Source organism: Sapajus apella, unplaced genomic scaffold (assembly GCF_009761245.1).
Source record: "Sapajus apella isolate SASKATOON/1434 unplaced genomic scaffold, GSC_monkey_1.0 scaffold32, whole genome shotgun sequence".
NCBI lineage: Eukaryota > Metazoa > Chordata > Mammalia > Primates > Cebidae > Sapajus > Sapajus apella.
In genome coordinates this window covers 19,930,229-19,949,579 of record NW_022436972.1, presented here as the reverse complement: position 1 = coordinate 19,949,579, position 19,351 = coordinate 19,930,229, and the positions used below count along the sequence as shown (strand labels likewise).

The 19,351-nt window shown below is 38.9% G+C and overlaps 1 protein-coding gene across 1 annotated transcript in view; it reads right to left on the bottom strand.

Annotated features, from left to right (window-relative positions):
* The window catches only part of CPB2 (carboxypeptidase B2), a 58,482-nt gene that overhangs the window by 26,293 nt on the left and 12,838 nt on the right, over positions 1-19,351 (bottom strand). The window contains exons 2-5 of the mRNA XM_032294719.1: positions 12,865-12,940; positions 9,575-9,699; positions 7,822-7,930; positions 4,218-4,319 (exon numbers count right to left, since the gene is read on the bottom strand). Of these exons, the coding sequence (XP_032150610.1) occupies positions 4,218-4,319; positions 7,822-7,930; positions 9,575-9,699; positions 12,865-12,940 (412 nt within the window). The remainder of the gene's footprint in view (positions 1-4,217; positions 4,320-7,821; positions 7,931-9,574; positions 9,700-12,864; positions 12,941-19,351) is intronic.

Below are 19,351 nucleotides of genomic sequence, written 5' to 3'. Positions count from 1 at the left end.
GTTGGTAGGCTATTAATTACTGCCTCGATTTCAGGACTTGTTATTGGTCTATTCAGGGATTTGACTTATTGGTTTAGTCTTGGGAGGATGTATGTGTCTAGGAATGTATCCATTTCTTCTAAGTTTTCTAGTTTATTTGCATAGAGGTGTTTATAGTAGGCTCTGATGGTAGTTTGTATTTCTGTGGGATCAGTGGTGATCTCCCCTTTATCAGTTTTTATTGTGTTTATTTGATTCTTCTCTCTTTTCTTCTTTATTAGTCTGGCTAGTAGTCTATCTATTTTGTTAATCTTTTCAAGAAACCAGCTTCCTGGATTCATTGATTTTTTTGAAGGAGTTTTCTTTCTTCTATCTCCTTCAGTTCTGCTTTGATCTAAGTTATTTCTTGTATTCTGCTAGTTTTGGAATTTGTTTGCTCTTGCTTCTGCAGTTCCTTTAATTGTGATGTTACAATGTTGATTTTAGCTCTTTCCTGCTTTCTCCTGTGGGCATTTAGTGCTATAAATTTCCCTCTAAACACTGCTTTAGCTGTGTCCCAGAGATTCTGATACATTGTATCTTTGTTCTCATTGGTTTCAAAGAACTTATTTATTTCTGCCATTAATTTTGTTATTTACCAAGTAGTCATTCAGAGCAAGTGGTTCAGTTTAAAATCAGTGTGCAAAAATCACTAGCATTCCTATACACCAATAATAGACAGAGAGTCAAATCATGAGTGAACTCCCATTCACAATTGCTATAAAGAGAATACAATACCTACGAATACAACTTAAAAGGGATGTGAAGGACTTCTTCAAGGAGGACTACAAACCACTGCTCAAGGAAATAAGAGAGGACACAAACAAATGGAAAAATATTGCATGCTCGTGGATAGGAAGAATCAATATTGTGAAAATGGCCATACTGTCCAAAGTAATGTAGATTCAGTGCTATGCCCATCAAACCACCATTGGTTTTCTTCATAGAATTAGAAAAAAACTATTTAAATTTTATATGGAACCAAAAAAGAGCCCACATAGCCAAGACAATCCTAAACAAAAAGAATAAAGCTGGAAGCATCACGCTACCTGACTTCAACCTATACTACAAGCCGACGGTAACCAAAACAGCATGGTACTGGCACCAAAACAGGAATATAGACCAATGGAAAAGAACAGAGGCCTCAGAAATAATGCCACATATCTACAACCACCTGATCTTTGACAAACCTGACAAAATCAAGCAGTGGGGAAAGGATTCCCTATTTAATAAATGGTATTGGGAAAACTGGCTAGCCATATGCAGAAAACTGAAATTGGACCCCTTCCTTATACCATATACCTTATACAAAAATTAACTCAAGATGGATTGAAGACTTAAATGTAAGACCTAAAACCATAAAAACCCTGGAAGAAAACCTAGGCAATACTATTCAAGATATATGCATGGCCAAAGACATCATGACTAAAACACCAAAAGCAATGGCAATAAAAGGCAAAATTGACAAATGGGATCTAATTAAACTAAGGAGCTTCTGCACAGCAAAAGAAACTATCATCAGAGTGAACAGGCAACCTACATAATGCGAGAAAACTTTTGCAATCTATCCATCTGACAAAGGGCTAATATACAGAATCTACAAGGAAATTTACAAGAAAAAAAACAAACGGCCCCATCAAAAAGTGGGAAAAGGATATGAACAGACACTTCTCAAAAAAAAAAAAGACATTTATGCATCCAACAAACATGAAAAAAAGCTCATCATCACTGGTCTTTAGAGAAATGAAATCGAAACCACATTGAGATACTATCTCATGTTAGAATGGCAATCATTAAAAAGTCAGTAAACAACAGATGCTGGAGAGGCTGTGGAGAAATAGGTATACTTTTACACTGTTGGTGGGAGTGTAAATTAGTTCAACTATTGTGCAAGACAGTGTGGTGATTCCTCAAGGATCTAGAAATAGAAAATTCCATTTGACCCAGCAATCCCATTACTAGATATATACCCAAAGGATTATAAATCATGCTACTATAAAGACACAGCACACATATATTTATTGTGGCAATTTTCACAATAGCAAAGACTTGGAACCAACCCAAATACCCATCAATGATAGATTGGATAAAGAAAATGTGGCACATATACACCATGGAATACTATACAGCCACAAAAAGATGAGTTCATGTCTTTGTAGGGAGATGGATGAAGCTTGAAACCATCATTCTCAGCAAACTAACACAGGAACAGAAAACCAAACACCGCATGTTCTCACTTATAAGTAGGAGATGAACAATGAGAACACACAGACACAGAGAGGGGAACATCACATACTGGGGCCTGTCAGGGGTGGGGGGCTAGGGGAGGAATAGCATTAAGGGAAATACCTAATGTAGATGACGGGTTGATGGGTGCAGCAAACCACCATGGCATGTGTGTACCTATGTAACAAACCTGCACATTCTGCACTTGTATCCTAGAACTTAAGGTACAATTTAAAAAAAAAAAAAGAAAGAAAAACAGTGTGGAGTTTCCTCAGAAAACTAAAAATGTAACTACCATATAAGCCAGCAGTCCTACTATTGAGTATGAATTGAAAAGAAAGGAAATCACTATACAAAAGAGATATCTGCACTCCCATGTTCATTAATGCACTGTTCGCAATAGTCAAGATATAGAATCAACCTAAGTGTTCATCAACAGATGAATGGATTAACAAAAGGTGGTACATCTACACATGGAATATTATTCAGCCATAAAAAGAGCAAAATCCTATCATTTGCAGCAACATGGATGGAACTGGAGGTCATTATGTTAAGTGAAATAAGCTATGCACAGAAAGACAAATATCACATGTTCTCTCTGATATGGAGTGTGGAAAAAGTTGATCTTATAGAGGTAGAGAGTAGAATGGTGATTACCAGAGGCTGGAAAGGGGGATAAAGAGAGGTTGGTTAGTGGGTACAAAAATATAGTTAGGTAGAAGGAATAAGTTCTAGTGTGTAGTAGCACAGTAGGATGACTACAGTCAACAATAATTTATTGTATATTTCAAAATAGAAGACGGACTTGAAATGTTCCCAACACAAAGAAATGATAAATGTTTGAGGTGATGGCTACCCCAAATACCCTGATTTGATCATTACACATTGTATGCATGTATCAAAATATCACATGTGGGGATGGAGGGAGAAAAAAAAATCACATGTACCCCAGAAACATGTACAATTATTATATATCAATTTTTAGAAATTAGCAACAAAAAGCTGCACCAGTGCTTATCCACTAACATAAAATAAAACAGGGACTTAAAAAAATAAACATCTCCCAGCACTTCGAGAGGCAGAGGCGGGTGGATCACGAGGTCAAGAGATCGAGACCATCCTGGTCAACATGGTGAAACCCCGTCTCTACTAAAAAATCAGCTGGGCATGGTGGTGCGTGCCTGTAATCCCAGCTACCCCGGAGGCTGAGGCAGGAGAATTGCCTGAACCCAGGAGGCGGAGGTTGCGGTGACTATCCTTTTCTCAATGTGTGTTCTTGGTGTCTTTGTTGAAAATGAGTTGACTGTAAATCTGTGGATTTATTTCCGGGTTCTCTATTCTAATCTACTGGTCTATGTGTCTGCTTTTATGTCAGTACCATGCTGTTTTAGTACTGTAGCTTTGCTCTTTCTGTACAGCATTACTTTGGCTTTTCAAGATCTTCTGTGGCTCCATATGAATTTGCACTCCAGCCTGGGTAACAAGAGTGAAACTCCGTCTCAAAAAATAATAATAATAAAATAAAATAAAGTAAATAAACATCACTTCCTTCATTTTATGGAAATGTTAAATGGCTTATCTGATGTCACATAAGGAGAGACAGAGTTAATTCTAGAACTGGGGTTCATCTAGAACTGAAGCCTTAACCCCTCCAGACTGTATTTGTACATAAGGCCTTTAAAGAGGTGATTAAGTTAACATGAGGCCCTTAGCCTGGGTGCTAATCCAGTCTGGCCGGTGTCCTTGTAGGAAGAGATTAGGACATACAGACCAGGACAAGACTGTATTATTAATGGGAAAAACTTTAAAGGAAATAATCAACTCCTAAATAGCCAGATATTAAAGTTGGGGAACACTTGTAATGCAAATATTTTCAGAACTCAAAGAAAAGAAATTCAAGTTTTAACAAGCACCACTGGAGAATTAATCCCGCCCCTCACACTGAAAGATCCACGACTTTCCCCACAACATACCTTTAAAACATAAAGTGGATGCTTCTCATACGAGGATCCAATGTGGATTTTTTTAAGCATACCAGGATGCCTCTCAGTTATAAGTTCTATCCAAGAATAGATCTAGCAAAATGGAAACCAGAGATTAGTCGCGAAACAAGTTCAAAGCATTTCCCTGACCTGAGGAAGCAGACAACTTCTTCAGAGAAAGGAAATTCCTGTAAAATTCTGTATGTGGAATGCATGAGGAGCTAAAGCACTTGGGCAGGGTGTTACTTCTGCTGTTTAGGGAAATTTATAAAATTAAAGTTTTGATAAGTGTCAAGGTTTTGAGAAAGAGTGAAAAAGTGCTAAGAAACTTATAACAAGGTTAAAAAAAAAAAAAGTTAATCTTTAAACTATGGCCCCTGAAAGTTATTTTTAAAGTCATCACATTGAATTACTGCCCCTGTGTATGAAATTCTCATTATCATTCTTTCAAAAGTTCACTTTTATTTGGAACGTTTTTTGAAATGCCCTTTTCAAGATGAAGGGAGCCCTGAGCACCATCTTTACGCAGGATAAATGGAAGACATGCACAAGCACAGTGAGACTGACAGAATGATGAGAGGCAAAGATGGGGGCGATCTGGAGGAAAAACAGACAAACCCAGTTCTCCCCCCAAGAAGTAGTTTGATTCTGGACCTCTCTCTTGGGTGGAAGTCCAGTTGTATTTGAGGTTTGTCAAGATAACAGAAGAAGGAAAAAGAAAAAAAAAATCTGACTTTAGGTGAGCACCCACTTCAAAGCAAGTGTTGAATTATTGTCTGGTTTGGGGTTGCTGGGATTGAATGGGGTTATGTTTTAACGTGGACCAGCTTTCCAGGGTCCATTCTTAAACTCTGATACTTTCTGAATTGGAAACAATTAACGCTTGACTTTATCTCTGGGAACTTTTCTAGAGGTGATTTCAAATAGCAATCCTAGCTGGTAAAAACTGGAGCGCCATTTATCTTTGGGTTCTCTGAGATAGCATAACCAGCATGAGTGGTAGGTATGGGTGGTTGTCCCCGTGCTGAGAATTAAGGGCTCCTGGAAGGCCCACCTGCCATCAAGTACCGACCTTATCAGTGTCTGGGGTGTCAGAAATGTAACCATCAGCAATTTCCTCAAAGAAACTCCATTTTCCGTGTTACTCCTCTAGGCATAAATACATCTGAGAAAGCTACCACAAAAAATTAATGTATGCATTGATACTTCAGTAGATTTCCTCTAACAGGGGAGGATGAGTAATATGAAAGCAGCTTAACTTTATTCATTTCTCAAACTAAGCTGATATAATAACATCTTTTGAAGAACTCTTTTCTTTTCCTGTTTCTTCTAAGAAGTAATTTTTGGCCATTTGTTTCTTTCTCCCTACACCAGTTTATTTAAGGTCTCCTGGTGTGAGTCAGTGACAAAATAACCTCTGCTGCCCACCAGGCCATTTTGTAAGGAGGGCTGATGGAGAGACCATTGATTCAAGGGAGAGAAGCACTTAAAGGAATGTTCTGAGAGCAAAATTGTTACAGTTCCTATGAACCGCTTAGAAAATAATAGGGGCGGGGGTGGAGAGAGAAGTACAAGATATTTTCTAGAGTGTCATAGTTAAGAATTAAATTTTGTACCCCTTTCTCCCGTTCATGTGTTGAATCCCTAACTCCCAGTAGGTTAGAAAGTGACTGTATTTGGAGATAGGGCCTTTAAAGAGATGATCTAATCAACATGAGGCCCTTAGAGTGGGCACTAATCCAATCTGACTGGTGTCCTTACATGAAGAGGGGATTAGGATATACAGAGACGGACACCAGGGATGCACATGCACAAACAAAAGGCCATATGAGGCCGGACGCGGTGGCTCACACCTGTAATCCCAGCACATTGGGAGGCCGAGGTGGGCAGATCACTTGAGCTCAGGAGTTCAAGACCAGCCTGGCCAACATGGTGAAATCCTCTCTATTAAAAATACAAAAAATTAGCTGGGCATGGTGGCATGTGCCTCTAAGTTCCAGCTACTTTGGAGGCTGAAGCAGGAGAATTGCTTGAACCCAGGAGTCAGACAGGTTGTCATTGCACTCCAGCCTGGGTGACAGACTGAGACTCTGTCTCAAAAAACAAAAACAAAAACAAAAAAAAAGGAAAGAAATGGCCATCTGAAGAATGAAACACTGTGAGATGGCCACTACCTACAAGCTGAGTAAAGAGGCCTCAGTAGAAACCAAACCTACTGACATCTTGATCTTCTAGCCTCTAGAATCATGAGAAAATAAATTTTTGTGATTTCGGCTACACAGTCTGTGGTATTTATTATCATAGCCCTAGCAAACTAATAGAGCCATGTGCTTATTTTGTCATTCTGTGTCATTCCAACTTTCTCCTGAAGATATGGTAAGAAAACAACTTTTTTGAAGAAAATAATTAAAATATGATTTACAGACATTTAAAAATACTTCTGTTTATGGTATTCCTCTCTCCCCACCAAACTTATCACAGCAGTGACAGTTTCACCTGCTGTATTTTGCAAATCCCACCTATGGAGGCTGGCTGCATCAAGTTTGCTCATGCAGTCCTGCTGATGGATGCCGGAGAGAGGTGGTCTAAGTTGTATAGATATAGGAGAGATTTTTAAAAAGGGGGTGCAATTGTAAGACCTCCTCAATCTATCAGGCACACATTCTAGAAGCATACTTTCTGGCTTAATTAACTGGGAAGGAACAGATGCTTTTTAAAGATTATATACATAAAATTGATTCTCATTACCTAAATCTTAGATGTCTTAAAAATAGGATATGGTCCCTAATAGTTTCTGGGCACCTAGTCAAAGATGACAAAAATAGTTATGTTAGGCAATATAGCAGCATACTCTTATAAAAGGGTATCAAGGTATTTTTACTGCTTGGAGAATACCATATAAAAAAGAAAGTCCTCCAAAGAAAGTCCTGCAAGGAATTTATTCTTTCAACTGACAAATACAGGGAAATGGCTTTTAGTAGATTACGTGAAAGCTTGATGAGGTCTCACCTGTACATCAACATCTTACTCAAGTTCCCTCTAGAAGGAGTGGAACCTGTAAGTACTGAGAGAAAAATATATCCAACTTCTTAAAGATTAAAACACAGGCATTGTTATTATTATTATTAGTTTAAATAGCTTCCTTCTAAGATGAATAAAATATAATTAGTTATAATGTATTAAATATAAGTGAATACATTCCTTTAATTAAGTGAGCTAATCTGGCAATTAGTAATAGTAAAATTAGGGTAATGGTGCAAAGAGACATGATTAACTAGACTGGTAATTTTTTGGTGGCAGTTTTAATTAAAAGCCCCTATTCTTTAGTTTCTGTTGTTCCATAGCATAAAGTGTTACTCCCAGCAGTTAGAGATACTCTCAGCTGTAGGCAAACATCCTACAGCTTACCAAATATGATATAATCTTCCCAGGGAAGATATCTACCAAAAAAATGAATGACCATCATGTAATTAACCTACGTGTGATTTTTTTTTACCATCCTCCACCGATTATGATTCTTGGATATTCCCCTGGTTGAAATGGCAATGCTGATTAAATGAAAATCGTAGCTCTGAAGAGCTGTGTGATGGCTTACTTCATTTAGTGAGTGATACTGTTCATAGTACGATGTGGAGGCTCGGGGGCTGACTGTGTCGTTGGAAATCTGCTGTTGAATAAGATCTTCCACATCTGCCAGCAAGACACTATGTGATGAAACAGAGAGTGAGGTAGTTTCCAAGCAGGGGATGGACCTTCCCACATGGCCCATTACAGGCACAGCATGAAAAAAAAAATCACTAAAAATCCTAATAAACATTTCATCAAAGTAAAAGCACGACATCTCACATTGTGATCAACTGATGGACAAACCCTGTCAGAAGAGCCCACATGGGCACTAGAGAAAAAGCAGCTCTTACGAGGTGTATTTTTGGGACCTCCAAAACAACCACCCTTTCCCACCATGACCAACATTACTCAATAGTGATTCTTGTGTCTTTTATATGAACATATGGATTAATGTGCCTTTCTTCAATTCAGAATAACACTGTATTATACTGTTTTCAGTTAAAGAGGAAGAAGCAGCAGAAAAGCTTTTTCTCCTCCCTCCCCCGCCCCCACACTGACCTGCACCAGATGTTCTGCAGAACCAAAGAAACAGAACAGGAAAAGGGAAGTACAGGAAAGGCATCTCATTCCATTTCTCTTCAGAGTACCACATTTGTTACCCAGGCAAATATTTTAACTGAATTAAGGCATTCTGTCACCTGAGATAGACAAGTTGAAAGCTAGCTGTCATACTAATAAAGAGTTCTTTACTTTTATTTAGGACAATAAATAAAAGCCACAGCGTTGACATCAGAAAGATCTAGGCCCAACTCCTAACTCTGCCATGTTCTTTCTGATTTACCCTGAAAAATTCCTTAATAAGTCAGGATAATTTTTCATCTATATCATGGGGATTGCATCTACTTCACAAGGTTAAATAAAGATTAATTGATACAATGTCAATTAATAGAAAGGTTCAGCACAGTTCCTGGAAAACACTACATACCTATAGTATGCTCTATAATACATTACTAATAATTAACATAGCATATTATCCAGAGGCCACCCATTGATACACAAAAAAGAGCCTCGTGTCAAGGAAGGGGCCAGGCCACCAGGAAGGTACTGGCAGTTGGGGAGTGGAAATGGAGAGGAGATATTGGACAGGAAACTCCATGAGGAAGAAGGCAAGACTCTGAGCAGAAATTGCACCTGATATACTTTTTAAGAAAAGGAAATCATTTATAACCTATAGGGTATGTGCTGTTTCTACACTTAATTTACCAAACTTGGAAACAGAGAAGTGAACAATTCCTCCAGGGTCATATAGGTGGTAAGCGGCAGCGCCAGACTCTAACCAGGGATCCTGCAGAGTCCAACCACCTGTTACACTTTTTAAAAGCCAGACATTCAGAAATGGTCACTGTGTTTGTGAAGAAGAATTGGCAGAAGCTAAATCCCCTCCAGCAGCTGCTTTTTCAGAATATATCACAAAGCCTACCAAGGCAAATGGCAATTTTGCTTCCTAAGTCTAGGTACAGAGTCATCAGAGAAAAAGGAACTCTGAGAGACTTTACCAATCATTGAGTCTAACCTGCATTTTAGATAAGGGACCAAGGTCATGAGGGGTTAAACCACTTAGCGAAGATCACAGAGCTGGACCTTGGGCTTTATTACCAGTCCATTAAGTGCAGTCAGAGACTTCTATGCTGCCATGGTTAATACATTTTATTTTTCCAGGAAGCAGTTATACCATACCCTGGTCAAATGCAGCTACTCAATATGTATTGAATGGTGCCTACCTGGATGGAATTCCGCTCTCATTTAAGTGGGTTTTCACATTGTCTACATCAGATGCATTTACAAAAAACTGGACTTGTTTTTTCTTCTCAATAAGTTCAGCTATTACTGGTTGCCAGAGAACAATCTATAGTTTAAGGGACAAAATTGATAAAGTTAAAAAAGAGTTGTTCATATCATTCTCATCTGTAGCTAGAGCCATGAAAGTTGTATCTATAAGGAGCATGAAAAGGACACTCACTGGCGCTGGCACCCATCCACACACATGGTAAACACTTATTTTGCAGTAAGCTTTTAAAATTCCTTTCTATAACTCTAGTTGCTAAAAAAAGTCCCTGGAACATACAACATAACCAATAAATATTTGATGAGACAATGAATGAATGAATGACAATATTCATGACTTAGTTATAAAATTGGACATGTACATTAGATACTTGAAAGAGAAACGAAATTTTGTCTAGGAAGAAAGTTGATTAAACATTGATTTTATTTAATAAAAGTGTCATGTTCTTATAATTATCATCATGTCTTTGTTCTTTTTTTTAAAAATAATCTAATTATGGACTTTGGGCAATGGCTTTCAATAAGATTTATATTCTTTCTCTCCATATACTTTTTCAAAGCACTTTCATACTCATATCCTCTGATAATTATAACACTTTGATATAAACTAGGCAGGTGTTATTATTTGCAATGTTCAGGTGAAGAATAAGGCTCATAGCTAACTTCTAAAATCATACACCTAGGAGTGACAGACATGAACTAAAATTCTAAATCTCAGTTGCTTCCTCTTGTAGTATTTCCTCTTTACCATGATGTGGTGGTCATGAATATGCACCACTCAGCTTTTCTGTTGAGAAAGGCACAGTTGACTGGTGTTCCCAGTGGCTGCCGTGGGAACCTACCAGAAGCTGAGACCATGTGGTCTCAGGGCTGCAGCCATCCTGTAACTGAGCCCTGTGCAAGTGTTAATGCAGGCCCATTCTTGCCAGACATGGGGCTGCCATAACAGATGACTGGCTTAAGTCACCACTGAGACTGACCTAGCCCAGCCTTCATTGGAACTGCCCTTCAGTCTGAGATTCTCCACACAAAATCCTCCTTTCTGCAGAGGTGTCAGAGCTACATCATGGTCTGATGATGCTCTCTGCCTTCTCCAGCTCCCGCCTCTATCCTCCAACAGCATTCCCCTCATCGCTTGCTCCCCAAGTCTGTCTTGACCTCTGCTTCCCAGAAAACACTAACAAACAAGGAGCCATTACTTTTCTACCATGATATTGTTACGGGATCCCTGGGGTATCACTTCATCAGCAGAAACTTCTGTGGTCAGTGGTGCCTTTGCCTAAGTTTTGCTCAGGCCTGCTGAGCCCACTCAGCCTGGAAGGCTGCGCTCATCTCATGCTACTGGCTTGGATCCCATTTCTGCCAAGAGTGAGCAGAGTGGCGAGGGGTATGTGAGTGAGTGAGCATGGGGTCCAGCCACTGCACAGAGCCAGGCATGCTGGCTGTGGTAGGGCAGGCAGCTCCTGGTACCAGCATGGGCATCAGCTCCTTGCAAGGCTGTGGCTGGACCAGGTGTCCCGCAAGCAGCTTCCATGGCTAGCACCAGGGAACATGGTGATGCCCACAAGTTTGGAGGCATCAGGAATCACAGAGCCCCAAAGAGGGTGTCATAGCCCTGGCTTAGGGACCTCTTAGGTCTGAGCTCCCCAAAAGGCTGCAGTTCTTCTCTCCCTCTTGCGACCCACAATGTGGCAAGCATGGGGCGTGTTTTTTAGCCCTGTTCATGTTACAGCTCTTTCAGCTCCACCATTTGACAGGTTCAGAGTTCTTGTCCTGCATGCAGAAACAATGAGGTACGTGGACAAATGGAGGATGAGCAAGGTGAAGAGGAGCTTTCCTGAGTGATAGAACAGCTCAGAGGAGACTCACAGTGGGTGGCTCCTCTTAGCAGCCAGGGTGTCCTGACAAATGTTCAGCTCCAGGCAGAGAGGAGACCCTGGAGTGGGCAGCTCCTTTCTACAGCTGATCCTCCCCATGTCTCTCCAGAGTCTGGCTGAATCCAGGGGTTTTCATGGGCTTAGGATGGGAGGAAGTATGTGTTGATTGGTTGATGGGTGGCCATGAGTGGGTGCCAAAAAAGCACCATAAGCTCCCACTGCGATCCACAGGACTGGCACCTGAGCCCCCAGGCTTCATGACTTCCAGGACTTGAAGGTGGGGCTTCACCAGGGACCCACCCTTCCCTGCCTAGGAGCCTGTCTGCCTGCTACTGCTATTTATGGCACCCAGGCTTTTCGAGCTGAGGGGCTCCTGCGGGCCAGTGCTGAGATGCCCTCAGCAACCCCCTCAGCTTCCCTTCTGTGCTCATCAGTATCCAAAGTCCAGAGGGGGCTGGGGCGGCAGGGGGCTGGCATGTCAGTGCTGCCCTGAGCATGCACACAGCCAGCCGGGTTGTGACAGCACCTGGGTTCAGCCTCAACTTTGCTCTAAGATTGGAGTGAACACCAGGAGCTAGGAGAGGCCAGATGATGGCAGCAGGCACTCTTGAGCCTGTGCAGGAATGGGGGGCCTTCCCAGAACCCTAAAAGTGCAGAGATGCCTGGGTCTGCAAATCCTGCTGAGCCACTGCAGCTGCACCCAGGAAGGCGGGGCTCCTGCCTGCTCTGGCCCCTAAGAGCACAGGAATGCCCAGGTCTGCAGCTGCAGCTGCACCTGGGGAGCATGAGGCTCCTACCCTGCCATCTCAGAAGGGGGTGGGACTTTCACCTCTTCCTGGCTTCTGCTGGCTCTGTGGAGCACACAGCCCTGGCGGTGCCTCCCCAACTGCAGCTGGGGTCATGGCAGCAGCTGTTCTAGATGGGCTTCCACTGACATTAATATTCTGTAATTCTTGTCAATTTTCTACATCTTAGACATTAGATCAAGATGGGTCCTTCGGTGACCATTTTAATTAATATACCCTATGTTTCTGGTGCCTCCTTGGTTAAGAACCACTGTTTTATAAGTAAGGCTTTGTTTATAAATGTAATTTCTGCTACCGTAGCATCTTTCTAAGTGCACACTTTCAATCCCAAAGTACCATTATAAAATTGGCTGGAAAGCCAATAGCACAAGTGGAGAGGTTTTGATTTGGGGAACCAACAAAGTCATGTGATTATGAGGGAGAGAAGGCTATGAGAAGAGTCCATACTAGATACATATAAGCCAGACAACAACAGGAGGGAACTCAACACCCAGTGCTTATACAAAATGAAACCAATGCAAACATAAAGTGGGAAAAAATTACCTCGTATGTTGTAGTAAGATTCTGTAGAACTTGAACTTGCCTAGAGGTTCTAGGAAGAGCAGAGAGAACCTGGCCACTGGGGAAAAAAATAAAACAGGATTTTGATATGAAATAAAGAGTAACAATGGAATACATTATACTGTGAGGGGCTTTTAGGTAATTACAAAAGGAAAACAAAATTTAAAATATGATTAAGACACAGGATCTCACTACTGACTCAGAGTAAAAAGAGAACATATACTTTCAGTCTTTCTGCTCCTAAGCAATTGCAAAATCAACAGCTCTCTTGACTAGGGGTCAGTTTACAGAGTACTTACTTCTTTCTTTACTATTGTGCATGTGTGTGTGTGTTTTAATTTTAAAAATTAAATATTTGATGCAGAAGGGAACTTTTATGCTGATCCTAGGTTGTTGTATAATAAAATGAATGTCTGTGAACGCATCACCCCACTTAAAAAGTCCAACTTCCTTGGCAGCCTGAAGATTTTTATGTGTTCTTCTCTGCCCCACCCTCTTACCACATCCCCAAAGGTATCCTCTACCTTAAATTTTTACTTTTGCTCATTCCCTTGTTTTTCTTTATAGCATGGAGTTTTAAACACATGTATGTGTGGATTCTGAAACACTACCCTTAGATTTGCTTGATTCAACTTTATAAAAAGGTATACTATATATATATTCTTCTGAATCTTGTTTTTTCTTCAGTCAATATTGTATTCTGAAGATTATCATTTGTGTTGAAGTATCTAGCCGTAATTCACATGTGAAAGCATTTTCCTACAAGTGGAATTACCATTTCATGGGATATGCACAGTTCTAATTTCATAGGACAGTGTCATATCAGTCCTCAAGCTCTTTGTATCAATTTATATTATCAGTAGCAGCAGAAAAGATTTCCTATTTTTCTTCCTCCTTGCCAACACCAGATGCTCTCTGACTTTTTAACTTTTCCAATCAAATTTTTATGAAATGAAATCTTCTTGTGATTTTAATTTTCATTTTCTGACTTGTTAATGAAGTGGAGTTGTTTATATTTGATTATTGGCCATTCATATTTTTGCTTATGAGTCATGTTTATTCAGATCACTTGTCCATTTTTTTCTAATATACTTGTATTTTTGTAACAGTTCATTTGTATAATTTCTTTATATATTTTAAATACTAATTTCTTGTCAGTCATATGTATTGCAAATATTTTCTAGTAGTTTATAACTTGTCTTTTCTCTTTCCTGATGATGTGCTTTTTGGAAATCATTTCCTTCCAGGTGTGGGTTAAGGTGTCTTTCTAAATATCTGGGATATAAAGATACTCTCATATATTTCTTCTGTCTTTCTTATTTACATATTTAATTCAATTGAAAATTATTTGGCAGTGTAAAGAAGAAATAGACTTCTTTTCTTCTCAGCATCATTTATTATTATGATGTTTTACATCACTAATATTTTCCCCAGGGATCCACTATGTCAATTTTGTCATATATCAAGTTTCCATACTATTTGGCAGAGAAAATACTGGTTCATCATATCAATGCCTCTTCCTGGGCACACAGAAAAACTACATTACCCAGTCTTCTGTGTGGCTGCATCGAGACCTGGTGCCTGAGCTTTTGCCAATGGGAATGCATGGGAGTGTTGCAGGTGCCTAAGAGTAGGTGTGTCTTCTCAAAAAACCAGCTCCTGGATTCACTGATTTTTTGAAGGGTTTTTTCTGGCTCATCTCCTTCAAGTCTGCTCTGCTCTTAGTTATTTATTGTCTTGTGCTAGCTTTTGAATTTGTTTGATCTCGCTCCTCTAGTTCTTTTAATTGTGACGTTAGGGTGTCAATTTTAAATCTTTACTCATTTCTTTTGTGGGCATTTAGTGCTATAAATTTCCCTCTAAACACTGCTTTAGATGTGTCCCAGAGATTCTGGTACATTGTGTCTTCATTCTCATTGGTTTCAAAGAACATCTTTATTTCTGCCTTCATTTCATTATTTATCCAGTAGTCATTCAGGAGCAGGTTGTTCAGTTTCCATGTTATTTGTGTGGTATTGAGTGTTTCTTAATCCTGAGTTCTAATTTGATTGCCTTGTGGTCTGAGAGGCTGTTATGGTTTCTGTTCTTTTGCATTTGTTGAGGAGTGTTTTACTTCCAATTATGTGGTCAATTTTAGAATAAGTGCAATGTGGTGCTGAGAGGAATCTACATTCTTTTGATTTGGGGTGGAGAGTTCCGTATATGGTCCAGATCTGACTTCAAGTCCTGAATATCCTTGTTAATTTTCTGTCTCATTGATCTGTCTAATATTGACAGAGAGGTGTTAAAGTCTCCCACTATTATTGTGTGGGAGTCTAAGTCTTTTTGTAGGTCATTAAGAACTTGCTTTATGTATCTGGGTGCTCCTGTATTGGGTGCATATATATTTAAGATAGTTAGCTCTTCTTGTTGCATGGATACGTTTACTATTATGTAATGCCCTTGTCTCTTTTGCTCTTTATTGTTTTAAAGTCTGTTAGCTCTTCTTGTTGCATTGATACCTTTACTATTATGTAATGCCCTTCTTTGTCTCTTTTGCTTTTTATTGTTTTAAAGTCTGTTTTATCAGAGACTAGGATTGCGACCCCTGTTTTGTTTTTTTTTTTCTTTCCATTTGATTGGTAAATCTTCGTCCAACCATTTATTTTGAGCGTTTGTGTGTCTTTGCACATGAGGTGGGTCTCCTGGATACAGCACACTGATGGGTCTTGACTCTTTATCCAATTTGCCTGTCTATGTCTTTTGATTGGGGCATTTAACCCATTTACATTTAAGGTTAATATTGTTGTGTGTGAATTTGATCCTAGCATTTTGATGCTAGCTGGTTGTTTTGCCTGTTGATTGATGCAGTTTCTTCATAGTGTCAAGGGTCTTTACAATTTGTTATGTTTTTGCAGTGGCTGGTACTGGTCATTCCTTTCCCTGTTTAGTGCTTCCTTCTGGAGCTCTTGTAAGGCAGACCTGGTGGTAACAAAATCTCTCAGCATTTGCTTGTCTATAAAGGATTTTATTTCTCCTTCACTTATGAAGCTTAGTTTGGTTGGATATGAAATTCTGGGTTGAAAATTCTTTTCTTTAAGGATGTTGAATATTGGCCCCCACTCTCTTCTGGCTTGTAGGGTTTCTGCCGAGAAATCTGCTGTGAGTCTGATGGGCTTCCTTTGTGGATAAACTGATCTTTCTCTCTGACTGCCCTTAGCATTTTTCCCTTCATTTCAACCCTGGTGAAAAGATCAACAAAATAGATAGACCACTAGCTGGGCTAATAAAAAAGAAAAGAGAGAAGAATCAAATAGATGCAATAAAAAATGATAAAGGGGATATCACCGCCAATCCCACAGAAATACAAACTACCATCAGAGAATACTATAAACACCTCTATGCAAATAAACCAGTAAATCTAGAAGAAATGGATAAATTCCTGGACACATACGCCCTCCCAAGACTAAACCAAGAAAAAGTCAAACACCTGAATAGATCAATAACAAGGTCTGAAATTGAGGAAGCAATTAATAGCCTGCCAACCAAAAAAAGTCCAGAACCAGATGAGTTCACAGCTGAATTATACCAGAGGTGCAAAGAGGAGCTGGTACCATTCCTTCTAAAACTATTCCAAACAATACAAAAAGAGAGAATCCTCCCGAACTCATTTTACGAAAACAGCATCATCCCGATACCAAAACCTGGCAGAGACACAGCTAAAAAAGAAAATTTCAGGCCAATATCCATAATGAACATTGATGTGAAAATCCTCAATAAAATACTGGCAAGCCAAATCCAATAGCACATCAAAAAGCTTATTCATCACAATCAAGTCAGCTTAATTCCTGGGCTACAAGACTGGTTCAGCATATGCAAATCTATAAACATAATCCATGACATAAACAGAACCAAAGACAAAAACCACATGATTATCTCAGTAGATGCAGAGAAGGCCTTTGACAAAATTCAACAGCCCTTTATGTTAAAATGTCTCAATAAACTAGGTATCAATGGAACATATCTCAAAATAATAAGAACTATTTATGACAAACCCACAGCCAGTATCATACTTAATGGGCAAAAGCTGGAAGCATTTTATTTAAAAACTGGCACAAGACAAGGATGCCCTCTCTCACCACTCCTATTCAACATAGTATTAGAAGTTCTGGCCAGGGCAGTTAGGCAAGAAAAAGAAATAAAGGGTATTCAGTTAGGAAAAGAGGAAGTCAAATTGTCTCTATTTGCAGACGACATGCTTGTATATTTAGAAGACCCCATCGTCTCAGCCCGAAATCTCCTTAAGCTCATAGGCAACTTCAGCAAAGTCTCTGGACTCATTTTTTCATAGTGGCTGTACTAATTTACATTCCTTTCTGTGGGGAAGCGGTCCCTCCCCAGACAGAAGAATTAGCTTGTGTTTTGTCCTGAACTTCCCTGCCTACAGAACTGTGAGCAATAAATTTCTGTTCTATATAAGCTACCCCATTTAAGGTATTTTTTGTTATAACTGCCCAAATGGACTGACACAGAATGAGCCCTATGTTGTATTAAGTAAAGTTATTTCAGGTTTTATTAGTGATTGCAGCATAATCAGGGATTACCCTTGCTAATATAACATACTCTATTTTTTCAGTTCTCTATTATGTTCTATTGAGTTATTTGTCTACCCTTTAGCCTATACTATTCATCTTAGTGATGGTAGCTTCACATTACATCCTAATATCTTACAGAACAAACTCTTGCTTCCCTCTGCCCTGCCCAGTTCTTGTTTTACACGCCTCTTGCCTTGATCCTTTGCTGTTTCATATAATTTTTAAAAGTCAGCTTGTTATGTTTCATGAAAAAAATTGAATTTTCATTAGAATTATGTTGGCTCAATAGATTGATAATTTGGAGAGAACAGATATACTCATGATTCTGAGTCTTATTATCAGTAAATACAGTAAATTTGTCTATTCTTTAATGCCTTTCCAAAAATTTTATAATTCCATCCATAAAGATGTTGCACATTTTTAAATTATGTCATTTTCTAACAAATTTGCCTTTTCACTAGTAAATGATAGCTTTTAACATGTCATCTCTAAGCTCTTTTTTGCTGATAGAGAAATAAAATTGATTATCGCAGTTGATTTTCTATTCTGCTCCCTTAGTAGTTTTGATAATTTTAATGTAGATATTTGGGGGGATTTTTCTCTTTGCAAGTAATCATTACACCTGCACATACTATTCGGTTGGTGCAAAAGTAATTGCGGTTTTCGCCATTACTTTTAATGTGCTTAATGTATTTTTAATAATTCTGCTTCTTTAATTTCAATGCTTATAGAGCCCTTTTTCCCCTTCCTTCTTATCTTGCTGTGTTGCCTAGGACTTCAGTACAACATTGAATAGAAGTGGTGATAAAATGCATGATTCATAATTTTTAAGAAAAACCTCCTAGCATTTTACCATTAGAATGCTTGCTGTAGATTTTTGGTAGATGCCTTTTATCGCTTAAAAAAAACTCCTTGCTCTTTGTTATGAGTTTTTATGATGAATGGGTGTGGATTTTACATGTTTTCTATAAGATGAGCATGTGGGTTTTCTGACTTAATCTCTTAATGTGGTGAATAATATTAATAGATTGTTTAAACAGCAGACATTTGGGTTTTCTCACTTTTGCTTTGTCATATTTCTTTCTACTTTGCAACTCTTGCTAAGGTTGTGAGAAAGTCTCAGTGATTCTTACACAGCCAGGGAAATAGATTAATGTGACTCAACATGAATTTACTTTATTTTCACATACCACTTAGAAAAGAAGAAGTTCTTAGTAAATGTCCTCATATCTGCAGCTCTCCATCCAGTTTTATAGGTAAGGGTTAAGGAGAGAAAGGAAGCAGTGAGGTGAGGAATTGTGGAATCTATTAACGGCAATGGCATTCTTCAGTTTCCAGTATACCACTGAGTAACCTCACAAGAACTAGTTTATTTAAATTAAAGTTAAGCTATTTTGTGGCATTTGCCAGCTGGGAGCCCCGAACCCAGCTTTTTTTAGCTGAACAAGACTTTTCTTTTATTTTCAAACAAACATTGACTTTGAAATATGACGATGAATATATTTTAAATCAGAAAGAAACGCTTTCCTCTTGCTTTATTTGAAAGTAATCTTAGACTTTGCCTCCAGTTATACCCTCCTTTATGAAATAACTAAAAATCTGAACAAAATGTATTGAACAACAGCACTCAAGACATTGGACAACAGCAACATGATGACTAAACGCAACATGGTGTCCTGGAGTAGGCCTCGGAACAGAAAAAGGGCATCAGTGTGAAAACTGGCGCAATCCGAAAACCTCTGGAGTTTAGTTAATAGTAATATAACAATGTTGATTTCTCAGTTTTTATAAATATGTCATGTATACTGGGTGAGGGGTATACAGTAGTATTATATTGGCAACTTTTCTGTAAACTAAGACTATTTCAAATAAGGCATCTTACTTAAGAAAACCGT